General features: G+C 49.2%; 5 protein-coding genes across 5 annotated transcripts in view; 1 reads left to right on the top strand and 4 right to left on the bottom strand.

Annotated features, from left to right (window-relative positions):
- The window catches only part of LOC125949106 (uncharacterized), a 317,531-nt gene that overhangs the window by 175,736 nt on the left and 120,152 nt on the right, over positions 1-21,643 (bottom strand). The gene's annotated exons all lie outside the window — the stretch shown is intronic.
- LOC125949143 (fatty-acid amide hydrolase 2-B-like) lies at positions 885-5,102 on the bottom strand. The gene is made up of 3 exons (XM_049675894.1): positions 3,957-5,102; positions 1,500-2,053; positions 885-1,422 (listed from the first exon to the last, which is right to left on the bottom strand). Exons 1-3 carry the CDS (start codon positions 4,687-4,689, stop codon positions 1,150-1,152), a joined length of 1,560 nt encoding a protein of 519 aa, XP_049531851.1. The 5' UTR covers positions 4,690-5,102; the 3' UTR covers positions 885-1,149.
- LOC125949144 (fatty-acid amide hydrolase 2-B-like) lies at positions 6,329-12,763 on the bottom strand. The gene is made up of 4 exons (XM_049675895.1): positions 11,728-12,763; positions 7,538-8,081; positions 6,890-7,458; positions 6,329-6,810 (listed from the first exon to the last, which is right to left on the bottom strand). The coding sequence occupies exons 1-4, from the start codon at positions 11,899-11,901 to the stop codon at positions 6,538-6,540; spliced, it is 1,560 nt and encodes a 519-aa protein (XP_049531852.1). The 5' UTR covers positions 11,902-12,763; the 3' UTR covers positions 6,329-6,537.
- Positions 14,914-17,067, top strand: LOC125949149 (adenylosuccinate lyase). Its single transcript, XM_049675901.1, has 3 exons — positions 14,914-15,070; positions 15,318-15,626; positions 15,699-17,067. Exons 2-3 carry the CDS (start codon positions 15,480-15,482, stop codon positions 17,001-17,003), a joined length of 1,452 nt encoding a protein of 483 aa, XP_049531858.1. The 5' UTR covers positions 14,914-15,070; positions 15,318-15,479; the 3' UTR covers positions 17,004-17,067.
- The window catches only part of LOC125949108 (uncharacterized), a 41,594-nt gene continuing 37,391 nt past the window's right edge, over positions 17,441-21,643 (bottom strand). The window contains exons 2-4 of the mRNA XM_049675809.1: positions 18,908-21,643; positions 18,078-18,817; positions 17,441-17,964 (exon numbers count right to left, since the gene is read on the bottom strand). The exon at positions 18,908-21,643 is cut by the window's right edge and continues 1,415 nt beyond it. Of these exons, the coding sequence (XP_049531766.1) occupies positions 17,760-17,964; positions 18,078-18,817; positions 18,908-21,643 (3,681 nt within the window). The 3' untranslated portion in view covers positions 17,441-17,759. The remainder of the gene's footprint in view (positions 17,965-18,077; positions 18,818-18,907) is intronic.

Below are 21,643 nucleotides of genomic sequence, written 5' to 3'. Positions count from 1 at the left end.
CTTCGACTTCTACACCAGCTTGTTTCAAAGATTCTGACGGATATCTGGTCATACACGAAAATGAATTTTCAGTTTCTTTTATTTGCCAAAAGATCTATTACTCTACTTAGTCCGAAAATAGTTGTTGGAGTTTAGTATCATGCGATAGCAGACAGCAAAGCACTGGCTTTTGCATGTCCAATTACTTTGTTCCACAAAAGATTTTCAGCACTGGCTCTGGCGAGGATCAAAACTCCATGAAACAAGGTGAAAAGGTCGTGCTTAATCATTTGCAAACCTTCCGGTTCCAGTGACTGCGATTGTCCGGGTGGATTGTATGGCGTTGCCAAAACTATCACCTGTATGTCGGATCTGCGAACGTGACTCTTGGCGCGGGTATTTCGCTTACAGCGGAAACGCCTTCTTTTTCCATTAGTTTAAATATGTTACAATCATTTTGCTGACAGAGTGGTTAAAGCTCAGTTACCTCCGAACACGCACAATATTCTTAACCAGGTTTCTGTGATACAATAATGTCGAATTTGGGGCCATTTTTCAACACGCTAAATGGCGGTACTTTGCATTGATGTCTTGTAGGCGCACGAAAATAACGAATACGCTTATTCTGAGCTGGAATTTCTGTTTCATTTTGCATGAAAATAACTTCCAATTTCATGGAAAGCATATACAAATGCAAAAAACCAATAACTGTTCAAAAGAACACAACACTAAAAACTTTAACAGATAGAAAACCATACAGTAACTTAAATAAAACTGGAAGTCTGAACTGTCTGGTCATATTTTATGTGTCTTGCAAAGCTCAACAGTTTCTTTTTTTTTGTAAACATTTAAAACAAATAAAGAACCGGAAAAATAAACACAGATTAAAATAAAACCACAACATGTATTTTACAACAATATTGTCCTATGTTTATTAACTGGTCGTGGTGTAACAAAAACGTAATAGTTGCTCGCACCTCACGGGAAGCGATACATGCGCCTCAGCATAAGGCGACGAGCTCCAAGGTTCCGGTCCATATCATCCAAATGGTTTCAGGTGTCGCAGACATCTAGCAGTATGCAGTATTATGCATAAATGGGCTCTCATACTCAGACTACACAAACACACATCATTCACTCGATACGATACGGGTGTCTTCTCTATAATCTTTACTTCGGTGGCTGCCATCCACCTAGGGCCGTTTCAAGCTCCTGGGCCACCCGAAGGCACAATCGATCCTGGTTGGGGCCCGCCACAACCTGTATACCGACCGGCAATCCGTCCCGGTTGAATCCCAGCGGTACCTGCGTGGCCGGCAACCCTAGCGCATTGATGACGGCCGTGTACATGAAGCCCGTGACGTGACCGAACGATTCGTAATGTCTTATGGCGGGCTTCGGGAAGGAAGGCATCAGAAACACACCGTCGGTACCGAGTCTTTCCTGTAGAAATGAGAGCATTGGCAGACATTATTTACGTTTAATCGATCCGTTCGGCATTCGGCACCACCGCCACTTACGGTAATGTCCTGCTTAAACTCGGCCGATATGCGTAGGTATCGTTGCCGATCCTTCTCGTTAACGGTTCGCTTTGTTGCCGATAGGATGTTCATAAACAGGGCGGCAAACGTGTGTTCCGATTGGCCCAACAGCAGCTTCACCAGCTCCCACAGCTGGTTTGCATTCGGGTTAGCGAAAACCGACGGTACCTTGTCCAGTGTTTGCAGTTCTGTCGACGCGATCTGCATACTGTCGCGGAAGTGCTTGAAGTTGATCGTCTCCGAGTAGATGCCCTTGTTCTGGAAGTGTTTCACGGCGCTGCGCAAACATTCGCGAATTTCTGGAGCAATGGGCACTGCGTTAATGCGCAGATCGAGCTTCTGGGGATAGTAGATCTTCAGCTTCGTCACATCGACCGGTTCGTTAAGCCTTAGCTTGCCGGCATTCGCTCCACTCATCACCTCCAGCAGTAAAGGTAGATCCTTAGCGTATCGGCACATCGGCCCCAGGGTGAGATACTGATCGAAGTGTGCATCGGTACAAACGGGCATATGGCCTTTAATGGAGACGACGCCTGGAAGGTGTTGGAATAGATAGATGCATTAATAAGTCAGCTTTCAGACAGTGCCGATATTTCTTTCGATTCAATCAAATGCAGTAATGTTTGTTAATGACCTCAATTTCCTACAATGCATGTTGCTCAGCAAATTACTACTGGTATCCTCTTAGTTGAAAATGAAATTTTACAACTTATTCACTACAGGTGTAATGTTATGTGAGTCACAGCCCCAGTAACAGCCCTAGTAGAAAGTGTAGATTCAGGCGCTCTAAAGAGTGATAAAGATGATGTTTCCACTTCGAAAGGTACAAACAAAATCATCATTAACGGTGCAAAGAACATGTTTACGAAATGAATCGATCGTACCGCTCGATACTTCTAATACGAGAGAATATTAGGCAAGCTGCTAACTGCAATAAAAGAAGTATATTTTCATGCTCATTTCCAGAGGCTTTATACAATCGTTACACAATATGAGCTCTGTATCATTCGTATCAATGGTTTAATTTAAAAATAATGCTTCTGGCAAAACACTTTGTTAATAAAAACTTTTACATATTCTGCCCCTTAAAGTGAGATATGTAACCAGTAAAATTTCGGAACTTCTGGCTCTCAATGTGACAAAAGCGAAAGCTTAATTGAAGCCAAATTTCTGCAATTGAAAGATGAATTACAGGCAATCATGCTTTATAAACAATAGTGGCAATCATTAGAAAAATACTGCAGTGAAACAAGGTAAAATGGAAAAGATAACAACAAGCTAAACTGTTAAAACACTAAAAATGCACAAAATTTTCCATAAGTTTCAGTCGCTTTACTACTGAAAGATCTGATTTTTTAAAAATCAAAATCATTCTTTTGAATTACAAAAATGAAAAATAATGCCTATCTTGTTCATAAAAAATGCTCACAGCTCACTGCGACTTCAACTCCTTCCTCTATCGATCTTCTTCCGACATTCACTTTCTGATAATTCTAGCATTTGAATTCAAATGCGCTGGTGTCTTGTGAGCTGCATAATGCAATCCACTGTCACTATCTCCTGCACAAGCCAGGCGACCAAGCAACAAATTAATGCACCTGCCACGGAAATGGGCCACGTTAGACAAAAAGAAATATGCCTTCTTCGCTCGACCTCCGCGTGCCACACGGATCTGCACGGCCCCAAAATGGGGCCACGTGCATACAAAGTACACCGTGCAGTACGTGGCCTGACGACGCCAAGGGGACCCCGTTGACCGGATGACGATTTAGAAGCCCTGCCCGTGAGAGGTGGCCACCAACGTAAAAGGGTGCCGATAGCGTCAGTTAAAGCCATCTAATGCTCTGATACGCGCTATCGCGAGAGACTCGTTATCGCGAGCTGCTTCCAGAATCTGACTCACGTATGAATCATTTTTCGGTCTCCAAATGATGATGATTTGTACCTTGCCTAATCATCGCGTAGACATCGAGTAGCGTTCGGAATTGAACGGTTTTGCCACGGCAAGGTTACCGGGTGGCGAGAACTGCTTCTCAATAAAACAAGATATCAACGTATTTTGCATTCCTCAGTTCCTGCTGCTGCTGCTGCTGCTGCTGCTAACGGTACGACGGTATAATCTGTTTTTCCTACTCTTAATCGATTCAAAATGTCGCTTCCTACGACGACTGTCGCTGATGCAACAACCTTCGTGTGTTTGATGGCCAACGATTCATGCCCGGGGAACTCGTAAATCGATCACAAGTTGCACAGCACTCGCAACTCGCGAGCCGAGTTTGTTGTTAACCACAAATGGTGGTCGCTTCATTGCCAGGGTGCGAGTCAAAGTGCACCGAGGTCCAGTTTGCCGTCACCCCGTCGCCGATTACGGTCACATTTGCACATTTGAGGGCGATAATGAGTCCATCTCTCGATGGCCGACCACACTATACTTACCGGCCGTGGGTTTGTGTCCGAAGATGCCACAGAACAGGGCCGGAATGCGGATCGAACCCGCCAGATCACTGCCCACACCGCACACCGATGCACCGGCCCCGATCAGCGCTCCTTCACCACCGGACGAACCGGCCGCACTGCGCCTCGGATCGTACGGATTCAGCGTCCAGCCGGTCACGTTGTTGTACGCCTCGAATCCCAAGCAATACTCGGGCGTGTTGGAGACGAGCAGCGGAATGGCACCGGCTTCCCGCAGTAACCGAACCGCCTCACCATCCGCATCGGCCGTAATATTCTGACGCCGTACGACGCCACCACCGAGCGACAGTCCCTTGACCGAGCAGCTTTCCTTCGCCGTAATCGGTACACCGAGCAGCGGTGATCGTTTGGCCAACTCGTCCAACGAATCACCATTCCGGCGTGCAATGGCAACGGTTTCGTCTGCGGCCACAGCCTCGGCCAGTGCGGCCTCAAAGCGCTCCTCGACGACGGCATTGATCAGTGGGTTCACCTCACGGATGCGCAGTACGTACGCTCGGACCACATCGACCGATCGGCGGCTACCTTGGCGTATCTGTTCCGCCAACTCGACCGCCGGTACACGCAACACCTCATCACGAATCGCCGGGAACGGTTCCGTACGTTTCGGTCCACCGAACCGTGCTAGGATCGGTTCAAGTACAAAGTTCACCAACCGCAACACCAACGCCACTAGCTTCAGTAACAGCTCCATAACGACTGTCTCTGACTGACTCCTGGGACCAGCTGGGAGCTGCTCTGTCCCGCTGTGCTCTGTCGATGGCCGCCGTTTGCGGTGACAAACGAGCCCGCCCGTCGGTGATGATGACGATGATGATGGCCGCTGTAATCCACACGCGCACTTCTTAGTAATGCACTTACGAGCACGACTTGCGGCACGAAGTAGAGTACGACTGGAGGTTGCCCCGATAATCAACGATCGTCAATAGGAAGTTGGTTCGGATTCGAATTCTAATGATTTGCACCCCACACTCACACGCCCAACACCCGAAAGGTCGTGTGCTTTTTCCGTGTCCGGTCGGTTAAGCGGTAAAAGTGCAAATGTGTAAACGACTGAATGGCGACGTGCAAGTGGTATTGACACCGTTCCGTACCTCGTAAGGGATTGTGGTAGACTGGTGAGGATGGGAACGACCTTTCCAGCCAAGCTACTGCTCGCTATCTTGCCACTTGGGTTCGCTATCAGTGAAACCACCAGCCTACGCCAGCACAGAGACATACGCGACGGAGTGGAATGGTGATGATAGAGCCGAACGCTGGCTAGGGGCTGCTGCTATCGGGGATGCGGGATGCTATCGCATGTAAACTCCGTCCGAAAATCGACCCCTGTTATCGTCTTTCAAGGGTCGGGCTTGGGAGTTGGGTCAAAAACATAATGGTTCCAAAAAAATTCTAATTTCTAATGTTGAGCCACATGTTCTATACCACAGTTACGAGGCATTCTTTCAAACTTTGCCGTACAATCCGCCATTTTAGATCCACAGTGAGTACTGAGTACTATAGGAATGCCCGCAACCAACAATTACAACATTCGTTCACAACAAGATTAATCTACAATTAAGAGTCAGTACGAGCGACTGGTGCATCATTACCAGAACAATCTGTTATAATGAAGCAGGTCCAGCTCACAATGACTAAGCAAAAATTAACGATTCCGTTTGAATTGAAATGAAATTGAAATGAGGCCTTCTAGCGATACTGAGCATTAATACATAATTTTAAAATTGTTTTGCTATTATAATAACAAAGAAAAAGTACACCAAAACATCATGTTAAGCATTTAGGACATGTAAAACTTAGAACAGTTTTCGCAAACTCTCCTTTTAGTATAGCTCGTTTTTCTTATCATTTGACGTTTGTAGAAAAAATCCGGCTAATTTTCGTAAAATACCTAATACAAATCATGATAAACTTTTCATTAAAATATTGTAAAACTTGCGCCACAGCGTGAGGCAAAGTGTAAATGCAAAATAATGTATTTCCATCACTAACTTCGCCTTGCTAATGCGCATGCAAAGCAAGCATCCTTATGCACAATTATAAGCTAAATGAGTCACGCACCTATAAATGAATCACGTAAACAGATATACTTAATTATGTAGAAATCAATATCTAAACAGTGAGCCAAAGGAACCATTCATAAGCCCTTGATTTTTATCATATGTAATGACGGAACTTCCGAATAGCTACATCCTATCGTGACGTATACTAAGAAAAGCGGCATTTTTGTATTCCACTTCCGGTTAAATATATCCCGGTCACCTTGTATGCCTTTTGTTACACGGGAAACAACACAGAAAGAAAGCAAAAATCCACGAATAGTATCATCGGAGTATGCACACTGTGCGTGCATTTATTCAACCTCGTACGCTAATCTGTACAATTACACTTGCACTTAGTTTCCCCTTTCCCCTTTTTCCCGATAACTCGAAGCGCTTGGATTGCACGCGATGATCGTTCTACTCGAGCAATCATCCATTATGGTGACTGTTGTTGATTGTGTTGTTGAAGTCTATGAACGCTGCCGGAGAACCTTCGGAGCTCATTTCGGTGGCTGCCATCCACCGAAAGCAACCTCGAGCTCACGAGCTATGCAGAGACCCAGTCGATCCTGGTATGGTGCCGCAATGACCTGTATTCCGATCGGGAGCCCTTGACGATCAAATCCAAGTGGTACGTGAGTGGCCGGCAATCCTAGCGCGTTAAACAGCATCGTATACCCGACGGTCATAATGTGTCCGATCGACTCATAGTGTCGTAAGGCGGAAGTTGGGAACGTTGGAAACAGGAAGACACCATCCGTACCCAGTGTGTCCTGTATTTGTGAAAAGTGCGAGAAAAAAATGCAAACTTAAGTGATGATCGTCGCAGAGAACGATTGCTACTATACTCACGATCATCTGCTGGCGCATACGGTCGGCCTTCTGGCGGTACTCGACGAGCCGATCCGCGGCAAAGAAGTTCTTCAAACCCAATATCGCGTAGAACATGATACCGGCGAGAGTGTACTGAGATCGACCGAGTACGCTACGTACCAGCTCCCACCCCACACTGTGCGGTGCCTTTGGATTGTCCGGATTGTGGAAGATGCTCGGAACGTCAGTGAGCGACGAGAGCACACTGAACGCCAGCTCCATCGCCTCGTGCATGTTGTCGAACTCGAACCGCTCCGTCGCTAGCCCATTGGCCTTAAAATGCTGCACCGCACGGTACAGTGCCATCTTGATATCATCATCCACCGGTATGTGGCCCGGATTGAAGCCCATATCTTCGGCGTACAGCACACGAATGTCCTTCGTGTAGACGGTTTCATCGAGCCGCAGCTTAGCTGCACTCGGACCGGCCATAATGTGCAGCAAGGTCGGTAAATCCTTGGCGTACCGCGACATCGGTCCGACCGTCAACAGCTGAGCAAACTTTTCGTCCGTCGACATCGGGAAGTGACCCCGAATAGAGATCGCTCCTACAATGAGAAAGAGAGAAAGCAACAGTTAAGTTTAGAGTCGCTTCGGTTCACTTCTTCATCCTCTTCCTTTACTTACCAGCCGTTGGTTTGTGTCCGAAGATGCCATTACAGTGGGCCGGTACACGGATCGAACCCGCCACATCGCTACCGACACCGAACAGGGACGCACCGGATCCGATCAGCGCACCTTCACCACCGGACGAACCACCAGCCGTACGTCGATTGTCGTAAGGATTCAGGGTACGGCCGGTGATGTGATTGTACGATTCCCAGTTCAGACAGTACTCCGGTGTGTTGGAGACGAGCAGCGGAATGCAACCGGCCGCTCGGATATGCGCTACCGCTTCACCATCGGTCGCAGCCCGCAATCCCTTCCGGGCCAGTGATCCACCGGTCAGCGGAGCACCACGTAGTGAGCACGATTCCTTCACCGTACACGGCACGCCCAGCAGCGGATAGTTCTTGATCAGCCACAGTGGCTGCGTTTCGGCGATCAGTGCGTCCGCCTTTCGCGCTTCCTCGATCGCCGCCTCGAAGCGTTCCTCCACAACGGCATTGATCAAGGGGTTGACCTCACGAATCCGCTCGATGTATGCTCGCACGACATCTTCCGATCGTAGCTATCGCGAAAACCAAAATCCAAATCGAACGAAATCAATTACAATCCGGCATCAGTACACGAGACAAGCGACACATCATATGGCACCGACGCAATGCCTTGGCATGTGAGATGAATAGAAATGGCCAGCGAATAGAGTGGCCATCGTTTTTGGGAGAGCCCTGATCGGCCTCTGGTCGTGCGTCGTAAGTCGATCCGTTTGTGATGCCCATTCGTGACCGTGATCGTCACGCAATGCCTGATCGGTCACACTAATCGCCGACGATTAGAAACCGTTGCTGGTCACACCTCATGGTGAGCAGTGGGTCAAAGCCTACTCGGGATCGGGAGTAAGGCCGGAAGAAGATGGATTGCAATGGTTGCCTCGATCGTTCATGCAAAATCATCAGTAAAAATTACATCTTCAGAATGGCAAGCGACATACAATTCAAGTTCGCACGAGGGCATAACATGCGGGACTGATGGCCAGTCCGTAGCTTATCGCGCACGCGGTCAGCATAATTCGGTAGGTCACCGTGGGTGGGCACAAGCATAGGTTTTGTGGATGCATTTATCGAGCCCACCGCGTATGCGTAAGAGATCATGTATTTCAATCGATCGTCGTGCTTCTATCGCTAGCGCCACCCGACTCATACACACGAAGCCGCCTGGTCATACCGAACGGAATCGTGTCTTTGGTCGTATACACCTCATTGGGTCACCGTCAATACGAGTGGAAGTGACGGTGAGAGAAGGAACGCTAGTCGGAACGTGCGGAAAGTAAAACCGGTATCCGTGGACGGTACTTATGTGCGTATTCGAGCATCGAGAATGGTTCTCTAATGCGTCGCGTTCTACAAAGCGATGAAACAAGTTTTCTTATTTTTAATTGATACTAACAGCCGGCCATGTGTGTCGGGTGTATATTCCACTCAAAGTTTAATTTGCTCATGCCGAAGGTAACCTATTGAGGACTGTTCTAATTTGTCAAAGAAGTTATTATTAGTTAGAGAGTTTAGATCTGTAGGGGAAAGGTAATCAACAAAGGCGCTTGATGATTCGACACAAAGCCTCACATTCGTAGACGATAAATTTTATCCTTGTTAATACTGAAAAGAAAATGTTCTTATTAATGTGAAATTAATGTTACGTTTGATTTAACAGAAACAATTTTAGCATTTGTAATTTTGAATAATTTGTAATTGAATAATTAATTAGAGATTTTTTACTGATTTTTAGTTGAAATCTTGAACACATTATGGTCACATTATGGTCATAAATTTAACAAATTATTCCAACCCTACAAATCGAAGCCATTCACAATTGAGCAACTTAAACGATGGTTCCTCATATGTCCATAACAATCTAAGTTTATACGTCTGTAAATGCCATTAAGGTTTTAATATTTTTTATAAACAACGCTATTTCCCTATTTTTTGCATTATCATGACGATTCCAACTCACAGCCATTGTTTACGCCTTTGCGCATGAACAAAGACTCAGGGGATAAACGAAATCATAAAGCTTGTCGTCAAAAGGGTCGCAAATGTAAGAGCTGGAAATGCGGTCACCTGGTTTGAACGCAGCTTTTAATACTTCATTTCCGCTTACTTATGATATATAGTTGTTTGCTCGTATCAGTTTTCAAATAACTCAAACAGCAACTGTTCCAATAGCAATTTCTATTAAAAAAGAAAAACCACTATAATAGATGATACATTTGGATTACATCTTTTAAAAAAGATAATCAAAAAAGCATGAGTTCCTGGATTTGTTAGCAAAAGATAAGTTCTACATTATGAATAAACCTTTTGAAAACAACGGTAAAATGTTGTTCCTAAAAGAATTCATTCTTCAATTTCTCAATCAAAATATTACATATTTTCTAAAATTATTCAGATTACTATTCACAGAAAGTGTGAAAATAATCGAAAAGCGTCATTCCAAAAATAATATACTAGAGCTTTTAAACAAGTGTTTGAGCCCGATTGCTACTTGTACCTAAATCATAATAACAAATCATAACAAATAGATATATTCTTCGTAGACCTATCAGTACCATCTGCCTTCGATATTTCGTTTCTTTGATAGCTGCCTGTGCATTAGAATAAGCTGATTTTTTCCTCAAAACATGTCTATTTTGCTCTTGTCCCACCTATGAATGATCTGGTTTGAGAAACAGGTTCCTGCAAACCGACACCACCAATCAACACCCAGCTCCGATCCGACCGGATCTTCTGCTCATTCTATACATGGCCCCTAGAACCTCCTGAGGGCCAAAACCGGCCAAAACACCGACCGGATCCGCAGATAAAGCGTGGCGATTCGTGCCTCGCTCGCCGTCGTTGGTGATCTCGTACCCAGCAAACTCGTCATCACCAAACATCTCGTACGGCTCGTGCTCGTACTCGCGATTGCGTTTTTCTGCCGACGACGATGCTGAGACCGATGAGGTCAACGCGTTCTACGAGTAGGTAGACGGAAGCAACGGAATGCCTGTTCTATACAGCTGAAGAGGAACCGCCTGGCTAATTACCGGTGCGTTCGGTACACATAGATCTTGATCATGTCTGGTTAAGTTCCACTTACAAACGAGTGTCTACCGCTGTGCCAAGACATGCTAATACTGGCCGCCACTGGCCACCACTCAAGCAAGCCTTCAGCTTACCATACGGTGCTGGCGACGATAACGAGGTGGTGACGCTGAGCGATCACACAAGTGCCCACTTCAACTTCTTCCCCAAATATTCTGTCCCAAAACCTCCGATTGGGCCGGCACGCGTTTTTTGTGGTCATTTTTTGGTGGAATGCGCGGCAATGAGGTTAAAGAGGACGGCGTTTTTTCTCACTTCCGACCACGATTAACACTCCTGTGCCGTGTTTTGTGAGAGGAACACGATTAATGCCTGGCAGCGAAGTAACACGCAACGACTTCCTCAATGTTTTAGGGTCCATCGCTGGCGGGAGACATCCTACTAGTCGCTTCCCACATTTGCCTGCTAGTGCACCATCAGGTTAAAGGCGTGGCTGATGCATTCCAAAACGCAATCATAGTACCACCTCCCAGAGCTCCCTGGTGTGACTTCCACCGGACTCACTCAAACCATTATCAATTGATCAGTCTCATCAGCATCACCAGCAGCCTGCTGTGTGAACAAAGATATCCAGCAAAGATAAACAGCGGCACCTGGACCGTTACTAGATTCTCACGCCACCGTTTGCGATGAGCAAACGTGGGCTTGGTCCGGGATCCGACTGTTTGTCCGACCAATTGGCTGCAGCTCCGGCAGCTCAAACGCACGACGGACGCTAATAAAACATCCATTCGTCAATCAGGCCGCTATTGCATGAGCGAAACACTTCCGTAAACTTGGTGATGAGTGATCGTGGACATTCTACTCTCTGCACAAGACCCGTCCGTAACACCGTCTGGCGATGTATCGCCACCAATCGTCAAGGACAACCTGCCCGCCGAAGGAAAAAGCAGCAACATTCACTTCATGTTCGCATGCTGTACGGGCTCAGAGCACTTGAGTGTGCGCACTCGCTTGTGGTTGATTGAACTCCTCCGGTCCGGTCTGGTCCGGACTTCATCGAAGGACCCTACACGCGCGCTTGTTTCCTTTCCAGAAGGCCAAGGTCTAGGTCGGGATCGGGCAGCTCCTTACCTCTTTGTTCCGTATGCGTTCGGCCAGATCGACGGCCGGTATCCGGAGCATGTCGTTGCGTATCTCCGGAAATGGTGCCGTGCGTTTCGAGCCTCCGAACAACGCGATGAACGGTTTGAGCAGAACGTTCAGCAACCGCAACACCAGTCCCAAGCAAATCAACCACAGCTCCATCGTTGCGCGCGCGTTAAAGTGACCAGCAAACGGCGTACCGCGAACTATTGGCGCACCACTCGAGACACGTTCGGATAACGTGTCGTTCCTCCGTCGTTGGTGTCTTCAGTGCGACGCTCCGCGAGTTACGGCCAATCGGGACTCGCGGTAGAAAGTGTTTATGCAAACCAATTCAATTAAACCAATTACGGAGCAAACGCGACACACACGCAGGCCACTAACACCAGACGACACGCCAGGAGACGGTCCGTATCGATCGATAGCCGGCACTGAACCCGGTCCAGCGGTTAGGCCGCAGGAGAACGCCTGTCCGTTATGTTGGGGACACAGGGGGACACGCTTACGTAATCTTAGCGGTATTTACAGCGTTAGAGTCTAGATAGCTGGCAGGCTGCAAACAACTACTACCAGTACTACTACCGCTAACGACGGTAAGTCTTCTCCGCCTAGAGCAACGCTCCCTAGGTCGATTCCCTGGCCCTGCTGCGCACACACGGCACACCGTTCCGATGGCGATCTTTGGTGCTCTTTACGCGCCCGCAGTTGCGTCACTTTTGATGCTTCCCTCCAAGGGGCGGCCTATCAGTAGATAGACGGTTACTCGGTCGGGGCGTTCGGTTCGGTTCGGGCTTCTCGAACAAATCTTCTTCTGGAATGTTGCACTCCCAGTACTCGACACACAAATTCACACGCTCACACACGTACACAACGGATGCTCTCTCCTGATTGCACGATTTCGGCGTGCCTCAAGGAAGCGCTTCCACGGAGAGCTGACCGAGAAAGAAGAAGGTCCTTTCCAGCAGCGACAAATACGCCGTGTGTGTGTGTGTCTAGCGCGCGCCGTTTGCTGATCCGGAGTGTTCGCAAGCCACCGCTAGACTGAACCCAGGCACCAGGCAGCTATCGCGATCGAGCTCGCGAGCTCGCGAGTATGCGCGTACGCGATCGATTCGCGGTGTCCCCACCACCCAACCAACCAACCCATCGTCACCTGCACCACCGGAGTGCGCAGCGAGCTTATCAGCCGCGAATGTACGAGCTGGGGCGCGCTTACAACGCCGCTCAGAATCTTTTGCTCACTTTATGGACCCCCTCGCATCCGACGAAACGAAGAAGGAGGGCATAACCTTGGTGACACACGACCTAGAAAGGGGGTACCACACATCATCGTCGTCGTTGGAGCGCATAAATTCAAGCCAAAGATCCGCCATGACCCGCGCTGGAGCAGAAAATGGCTTGGCTGCCACACTTAGTAGTCGGAGGTAGTGCAGAAGGGATGCACGAGGAATGCACGCAAGATGCGTGTCTCTCTTTTGCTCTCTCTCTCCCCCTGTGTGTTACCCTTTTTGTTATAATTCATGGTAGCACGAGGACATGGCAGCATCCGACCCCGTCGTGCGTGGCGTGTAATACTGCGGAACCAGCGCGCACCGGCGTAGTTGTTGAAGGTGGTTAATGTTGCAGGCAAGGCTGCACGGGTCGTCGTTGTGGCGAGCCGGATGGCCATGGCTTACTGGTTAATTGTGCTGCGCGCCGAGTGACCCCTACAGACCTGGCCTAGCCAAGCAGCCAAGCCAGCCAACTGAGCTGAACTCGTCGCTCGTTTGATGCAAAGAAAGCGAAAGCACCTCGACGCAGGCCAAGGCCAAGTTCATCGTCTTCCATCGTTCAATCGGCGAAGGGCCCTTCACGTCCGCCCAAAATCGATCAGAAGGAATCGGAGGACGATAGCTCGGTTTCGTTAATAACAGCGACTCTACAACTACTCCAGCTGTACTACTCACTGGTCATACTGGTCATATACCGGAAGGTTCGTTGTGGAAAATTCTTTCTGTAGTTTGCCCGCACGATCGTTCCCTGATTGAGATTATCTGATCGCTGTTAACGTCGCAGATCATTGACCTTACACGATGCATCTTGAGGCGCAGTATCAGGAAGCGGCATACGGCAGCGAAGACGTGGTCGAGGCTTGCGGTACCACGCTTGATGTACTACCGTGCGTACGTGTCCTTGGCGGGCAGTTCGTAGAATCCGTTAGTGGTTATTTCTGTGAACCAGTTGTAGGTCCATGGCATGAGTAGTAATTTGAGGTCGTTCTAGATCAGCGATCGACCCCATTCGCGCTCTTTGAAACAGAGTGGAATTTTCGTGAACTCGCAACGCTGGAACCAGTTTTCCGGTGTCAACGTATCGATGAGGCGTGGTCAGTGCTGGGTGCGATCTTCACTTTGCAGCTCCAAGTCGATCAAGTTCAAGGTCGTTAAAGTTCAGATCGTGCGGAGCAGATCAGTTTCGCTTTTGCTTGTTTCCGTTCGGTGGATCGGTCGAATGGAACTTTTTCAATAACCGCCGGTGCGTTGAGTTCATTGTGATAGATCTTTTGGTGTTACCAAAGGTCAGGATTAATTTAAGTGCGTGGCTCGAGTGGTCACAAAAATCGGTTTATATCAGATCGACTGTGTTGGACGAATGAAGGAGAACAAATTTTTGGGGAATCTGAATTCCGATGAGAACGCTTCACTCGTTTTGCATTCTGAATTCCCCGTAAAGAACAGCCAATGCTCCATACAGAATTGGGGGGCATCTGTTCTGTTCGAAGTGTAGAGGTTTAGGCTGAAAGTTCAAATTAGTAGGCAAGATACGCAGTCTATTGAGGTATTCTACTAGGTTCTACTAGGTGTTGGATACGTTAGGAACTAAGTATTATCTTAAGTTCAGCAACGTTAGTTTTGAAACGTTTGGAGTTTTCCCCGAAATAACGGACTACTTTTTCCCCAACCTGATGTAACTTTAAAAAAATTACAGTAGCTCTAATCATTTGCACAGCACTGTAATATTGGTAATTATCGTTTTTATCGTTTTCGCCTCGTAGTAGATTTCGTTTTGATCGTTTTTTATTTCGTTCGTTGTATCGTTTATATTGTTTTACGGTGGAACTTATCGTTTTATCCTGTTTCTTCTTCTTTTTCTTTTTTTTCAAAAAAACCAAAAACAGCAAAATTTTCCGCGTTTTCCGCGTTTTTCGTGAGTTTTCGTGAGTTTTCGTGAATTTTCGTGCGATCCAAAGTTCTTAGAGTCAAGTTTGCAACTCCCGCCGTCGTTTGATGACCCTTTTTGGCCGGTTCCTCCAGAGCTTAACTTTTTTGGGTTTTATTTTCTTTAAAAAAAGGTTATATTTTATTACTTAAACTAAAATAATTCCATATAAATTTCACGGAAATAAATTAATTCTTATTTATAATATAAAATTCCCCAAAAAGACCGGGCTGAAACCCCGAAATCGGATTCTAAATCCTTTTTTAAACGATTTAAACGATTTTGAAACGTTCCGTAATAATTTGTATTCGTAGGAAATTGTTTTTCGACTATATTTAATAGCGTGTTCTTCTTATCACTCCCAACGCGGTCAACAACAGCTCGTCGTGGAGACCTTGACCGGTAATCAGATCCGAGAGATAAGAGCAGAATAGCGAACCGGAGCAGCGTGCGATCGAGCGACCGTAACCCAGTTACCAGCGGAGGATCGAACGATCAGCTAGTCTTCTCGCCAAAGCCCAGCCGCAGCCGCAGCCTCCAGAATGACGGAATTAAACGCCGAATTTCGCGGATATCGTTCTCCGCTGAGCACCCGGTATGCCAGCAAGGAAATGCAGTACCTGTTCAGCGATCAGTTCAAGTTTTCCACCTGGCGCAAACTCTGGATCATGCTGGCAAAGGCGGAAAAGGTAGGTGCTGGTGACGGCAACGGAGTGTGAGATGGAAATACTAACTCTCATAACGATAACCTCCTCGTTTAGGCTTTAGGACTGCAGATTACCGACGAACAGATCCAGGAGATGGAGCGTCACATTGAGGATATCGATTTTAAGGCCGCCGCCGCCGAGGAAGCGTTGACACGCCACGATGTGATGGCTCATGTGCACGTGTTTGCCGAACAGTGCCCGTTGGCGGCGCCCATCATCCACCTTGGGGCCACCTCCTGCTATGTCGGGGACAATACGGATTTGATCGTGCTGAAGGAAGCGCTCGATCAGCTGCTACCGAAGTTGGTCGGAGTCATTAAGCAGCTGTCCCACTTTGCCATGCAGCACCGCGATCTGCCGGCACTCGGGTTCACCCACCTGCAGCCGGCGCAGCTCACGACCGTCGGTAAGCGCTGTTCCCTCTGGATCCAGGATTTGCTGATGGATGAACGGGCACTCCGTGCTTGCCGTGATAACCTGCGCTTCCGCGGTGTGAAAGGAACTACGGGAACGCAGGCCTCTTTCCTGCAGCTGTTCGGCGGTGATGGTGATAAGGTTCGTCAGCTGGATCAAACTGTTACCAAGCTGGCCGGCTTCAGCCGCTACTACGCCGTAACCGGACAGACATACTCGCGCAAGGTCGACCTAGAGATTGTGTCCGCATTGGCTAGTCTGGGCGCGACCGTGCACAAGATGTGCTCCGATATGCGCCTTTTGGCTTCACGCAAGGAGCTAGAGGAACCGTTCGAGCAAACACAGATCGGGAGCTCCGCCATGCCGTACAAGCGCAATCCGATGCGCTCGGAACGCTGTTGTGCCCTGGCACGCCACATGATAAGCATGCACGCGAATGCGGCTAACACGCTCGCCGTGCAGTGGCTCGAACGGACGCTGGACGATTCCGCCAATCGGCGCTTGACGCTTTCGGAAGCGTTCCTAGCGGCCGATGCCTGCCTGTTGACGCTGCTTAACATCTCCCAGGGGCTCGTCGTCTATCCGAAGGTGATCGAGCGGAACATTGCCCAGGAGCTCCCGTTCATGAGCACCGAGAACGTGATCATGGCGATGGTGAAGGCCGGTGGTGATCGGCAGGTATGCCACGAGAAGATACGCGTCCTGTCGCACCAGGCCGGTGCGCAGGTGAAGCAGCACGGCAAGGATAACGATCTGGTCGATCGCATCAAAGCGGATCCATACTTCGCACCCATCCTGGGTCAGCTCGATACGATACTGGATCCCAAAACGTTTACTGGCCGGGCCGCCGATCAGGTGGTTGAGTTTATTCACGAGGAGGTCAACCCAATTGTGGCCCTGTACGGTGATAAGGTCGTTACCAAGTCGGCTCAATTGAAAATTTGATTCAATGTTGCAAACAGCTGTGTAATAACACAGTGTAATAAAATGGTTCTTCCGCGTGCGGCCTTTTGATTAGTATTTGTTCAGTAGGATGATCTGACGACCGATGTGGTCGTAGCACAAGGCCGATCCGAAAGCCACGGTTGAGGGATTGATAATGGCAATGTCCTCTACATAGTTGCGTTGCTGCTCTCGTGCCTCGGACATAGTTTACTTTACACTTATCAGGCTCTGAAATCAACATGCTATCTCCACCTGCCCCTGCGATCGAGCGCCTTCTTTCTGAGTCTAGGCCTACTATGCACTGTACTCCCGGAGCGTCTAAGTAAGCTATGCGGACTGTGCAGTCGCCTACCATTCTCATACAACCTCATGTCCATCAACTTGGCTGATCAGTTGCGATTAGACTGATCAGTTTCGACGGTATCATCAACCAACACTTATACGGCTTATATTAGCTTTTGATTTATTTTACATACATTATATTAACTTAACAACATACAGAAAAGCATCCTGAACATATGCTGCCATTCTCGGTGCTCCAGAAGCCCGTGGCGTCGCGTTACTAGACTCGGAGGAAATTGTAAAACGAAACAGTTGACCGTGAACAGTCGTCCAAAACGAGCACCCCGAGGGGGTTCCGATCAAAACTTAGGCACTAAACGAATTAAAAACATGTTTAAGGCTACCATCCCTGGAGTTCGGTTAAGCGCTTTGGGATTTTGGGTCTGTCCGACCCCGCTAAGGGCCGCTGCCCGCTCATCGATTACCGCTCCCGCTCGTGGATGGTTGCGGGTAAAGATTGTAGCTGTTGTTGCTAAGCGAACAGTTGGAAGGTGCCGGACTAGTGGTCGCAGTAGGTCGCTCGATCGTCATCGACTGTTGAGGTACCTGTATGTCAGCCTGTACACCGAGAGTGCTATAGATTTCCTTCATCAAAAACAACATTGTATCCTCAGAGTCCCTGTGAAGACAAAAAGAGGTGGAAGAAATGGTAACAATACGCAATCAGTACTCCGTTCCGTACAGTTTCCCGTCATAACCACTGTATCCTTGTGCCTCTCCTCTTACACTTACCAATAGCACACGTGGCTGGTCAGAGCGAACAGGTACTCGTTGATGAACTCGAACGGTGCCTCCTGCAGTACGTAATCGACGCGACGCGATTGATTTAGTCGCCCAAGCGGAAGACTAGTTTCCCCACTGTCGACATCGCTTCCCGAGCTGGCCAAGTTCGCCGAGGAACCGGTCGTCTCGAACTTTAGCTGATCCTGCAACACCTTGTCCACCTCCTTCTCGATCGTTTTCGGGTCGGGCCGTGACGTGTTCAGGGCGGTCAGTGCGTAGACCGTGTCGAGCGTATTCCGAAACACGTCGGACACGCGCTGCTTCAGATCGTTACCGACGCGCACCATGGTTTCCTTCAGTTCCAGATGCATCCGTTTGCGACCCTTATGATGCGGTATCAGTACGGGGCGCAGCGAGCTAAGCTCCGGATTTACGAGGGCCTCAATCCGATACGCTACCGGATCGTACGGGTGGAAGATGTTGAAGAACCCCTCACAGGTCGGTAGCGCAAAGTTCAAGCCAAGTGCATCGATGCCTCGTATCGTGACGAACATGCCGATCGGTGAACCGAGAGCGAAGAACTTCTTCGGCCGGAACAGTAGCTGCGGATAGGTGATGTACGGTTGCCCGGTACCGGCCGGTCCGACCTCGTAGTTAATCTGCTGGGAGCACTTGCGCACCAGCGGCCGATGGTGTACGGTGGATACGTGGCTCGCCAACGGTGGCACGGAGTCCGCATCTGGGTTCTCCTGGAATCGAAAGAAGAGCAGAATAAAGTAACCGGACCGTTTCTCACGTTGACGACGCAACGCCAAGCGCCACCGCCACCATTTGCTTACCGAGTTTTCCGTTTCGATCGGTTTCTGGTCCGTCTTCTGATGGCACAGCAGATCGAAGAGAATCAGCGAACCGAGCGAATGGCCGGCCAGCGAAACGCCACCGGCGAAGGAAGGATTGCGCTGACAGAACAGCGTGTACAGTCGGTTCAACGAATTGCCGACCGCATCGATGATGCTCTGGCAGAACATCGGGCTCGTGTAGAACAGCACGTCGAGCAGCGTGTCGTTAGTGAAGTGGCGCAGCTTGGGAATCGAATCGAGTGTGATCGATTTCAGCTTCTCATCCACACCCGATTCCTCCGAGTGCAGATCATCGTGCCACGAGATCGGCAATATCTCGACGCGTCCGATTTCACTGCGATCGAATGCCGAGCGGTAGTGGCTTTGTACCAGCTGTGCCGAGATGCTCCGGAACTCATCGACCACCTCCTCGACCCGCCGGAACCGCAAATCGCACGCCTCACCAATACCGTGCACCATAAACATAAGATGATCGATCTTCTCCGGCTCATCGTCATCAATGTTGAACTCATCGATACCTCGCTTCACCACGCGCGGACGATTCGTTGTCGACGGGACCGGTGAGTTGCCGCTACCCCAGGTATCCGGGTTTTGCGTTTGTAGGAAATGCACGATCACCGAGGGACCATGGAACACGACCGTTTCCCCATTCGGGATCGTCACTCGCCTGTGCCACTCTCCCGTTGTGGCCGCCTCCTTGTATACGCTCTCGAGTAAATCCGCTACCTCCTCCTCGTACGGTACGAACCGGGAATCGACGTTTTTGTAGAACCACGAACAACGGCGCACCTCATTCGCGGTACCCTTCCAGTAGACGGGCGTCCGTGTTCTGTCGCGTATCGACACATCGTACCGGCCACCATCGGTATGCACGATCACCGGAGCGCTCGTCTCTCTCTGTGTGTCGGTGCGCGACGTCTCGAGCGTTAATCCGTCCTCGAGCGCCATCGAATCGGCCATCGTGAACGGTGACCAGATCACCTTACCCTCTACCTCACGCCGATAAAACCAATGGTTGTACGTTGGTCTGTACGCAATGTTGGTCGTCGATTCCGCGACCGATGGTGCCGTCGTAGTGGTCATTGTAGTGTCCGGTGCGCCAACGCTTGTCGTTGCCAATGCTGCCATACTGTCGGTGATGCTTCGATCTAAACCCAGCCCGTTGTTATCCTGTTCCTCGCTACTGCGCTGCTCACGCCGGTACTCGGTGCCACCTTCCTGATACGCGGACGATTTAAAGTCAAACAGATTGTCGCTACTAAAGATCGGTTCGTTCACGACACCGACAAAGCGCTGCTCTTCCTGTTCGCTCTCTGTTGTCAAGCTATCGTTGGCACCACCGATCTTACTACCGTCCGCCTGATCTTCCGGGACTAAAAGAGGAGGAGTAACTGGAGGCGGAGCTGAATGTTGTTGTACTGCTTCGCTGGTCGCTGCTGGCGGCAATAATGTTGGAACAGCCGGTGCTGGTCGACCAAAGAAGTTGAACAAAGGAACGGAGGACAGTTGCTGACCCGTGTTGATGCAGTTGTCGGTGTTCGCGTCCTCGGCAGAGATTCCGGTACTACTGCTGTTGAAGAAGTCTGACGGATTGATTACCGGACACGGTTCCTTACTTGGTAGCTTCGACTTTTGTGCTACTACGTCGAAGGAATGCGAAGGTTGATTCGACCAAAAGTTACCGTTCACCTCGGATGTCTCGGTCTGTTTGACAGTATCTGTTAAACCTCCCGCCGTTAACGATGGCGCCTGGGGCAGAGCAAAGAAGCTCGAGATACTGTTAGCGTTGCTGTCTGGCACGGGCCAACGTTGTTGTTGCTGCAAGTGCTCAGTGTTCGAAGTCTGGTTCAACTCGGAAGAGGCAACGTTCTCCGTCAGGAATATTCCGGCCGGTGGTATCGCTCCCGGGAAGATAGTAGCCGGTTCACTAAGATTGGAGTTTGGGCGTGGCGGGGGCGACAGAACGTTTTCACTCGACTTGGAGCGTCCGTCCACAATCGTTTTAACTCCCGCTGGTACACCCTGCTCCGCTGGTGTGGTATCGAAGAAGGAGGAATAACCAGCCGCCGGGGGCAGGACGTGATTCGACGAGTCCTCGTGAAAAACGTTAGCGATGCTTTCCGGTTTCGGAGCAGAAGGAACCGTAAATTGATCCGCACCGATCGATGACTGTTCCGGTGCGCTCGTAAGATTTTTTGCCTGATCAAATTGTGCTTGGATCGGCTCAGGATTTAGCAACGGGGTATTGTATTGTAATGGCACGAATGACACCACGGGAGGTGGTGGCTGTTGTTTTGCAGCTTCTTGCGAATCGTTTCGAACTTCTCCAACGTTTAAAGGATTGACGTTTCCTGTAGTGGAACCTCTTGGCAGGCCGATATCTACGGGAGCAGCCGAAGGATTGAAGAATGCTGGAACGTTCTGTTGTGCCGCAATCCGGTCCTCTGATACCTTTTCGCTGCCCTGCTGCGTATCATTCAGGTCTAACGACGATGCTATTGGATTGAAAATTGATACAGGAACCGGAGCTTGCGAGAACGGTGTTGGAAATGCAACTGCTGCTGGTGGTGCGGGTATTGCTACTGCTGGAGGAGGAATAAAGGCGCTCGGCGGTGCAGTGGACTGCGCAACCGCTGGTGGAGGCAACTGATTGGGTAGGAAAACGGGTCCACTCGACGATGCGCTGACCGGTGCAAGTGGATTCTTGTACGGACC

The sequence above is a fragment of the Anopheles darlingi genome, chromosome 2 (assembly GCF_943734745.1).
Source record: "Anopheles darlingi chromosome 2, idAnoDarlMG_H_01, whole genome shotgun sequence".
In the NCBI taxonomy this organism is placed as follows: Eukaryota; Metazoa; Arthropoda; class Insecta; order Diptera; family Culicidae; genus Anopheles; species Anopheles darlingi.
Note: the sequence above shows the minus strand (reverse complement) of the source record. Positions and strands in the feature narration are given on the sequence as shown.

What these genes read in the sequence shown, in the direction of transcription:
- LOC125949143 (XM_049675894.1), bottom strand. Translation starts at nt 4,689, where the DNA reads ATGGAGCTGTTACTGAAGCTAGTGGCGTTGGTGTTGCGGTTGGTGAAC. An exon ending in CGGACACAAACCCACGGCCG is followed by an intron (nt 2,054 to 3,956) that starts GTAAGTATAGTG and finishes AACACCTTCCAG; the next exon opens with GCGTCGTCTCCATTAAAGGC. An exon ending in AGTTTAAGCAGGACATTACC is followed by an intron (nt 1,423 to 1,499) that starts GTAAGTGGCGGT and finishes TCATTTCTACAG; the next exon opens with GAAAGACTCGGTACCGACGG.
- LOC125949144 (XM_049675895.1), bottom strand. Translation starts at nt 11,901, where the DNA reads ATGGAGCTGTGGTTGATTTGCTTGGGACTGGTGTTGCGGTTGCTGAAC. An exon ending in AACGCATACGGAACAAAGAG is followed by an intron (nt 8,082 to 11,727) that starts GTAAGGAGCTGC and finishes TTTTCGCGATAG; the next exon opens with CTACGATCGGAAGATGTCGT. An exon ending in CGGACACAAACCAACGGCTG is followed by an intron (nt 7,459 to 7,537) that starts GTAAGTAAAGGA and finishes TTCTCATTGTAG; the next exon opens with GAGCGATCTCTATTCGGGGT.
- LOC125949149 (XM_049675901.1), top strand. Translation starts at nt 15,480, where the DNA reads ATGACGGAATTAAACGCCGAATTTCGCGGATATCGTTCTCCGCTGAGC. An exon ending in TGCTGGCAAAGGCGGAAAAG is followed by an intron (nt 15,627 to 15,698) that starts GTAGGTGCTGGT and finishes CTCCTCGTTTAG; the next exon opens with GCTTTAGGACTGCAGATTAC.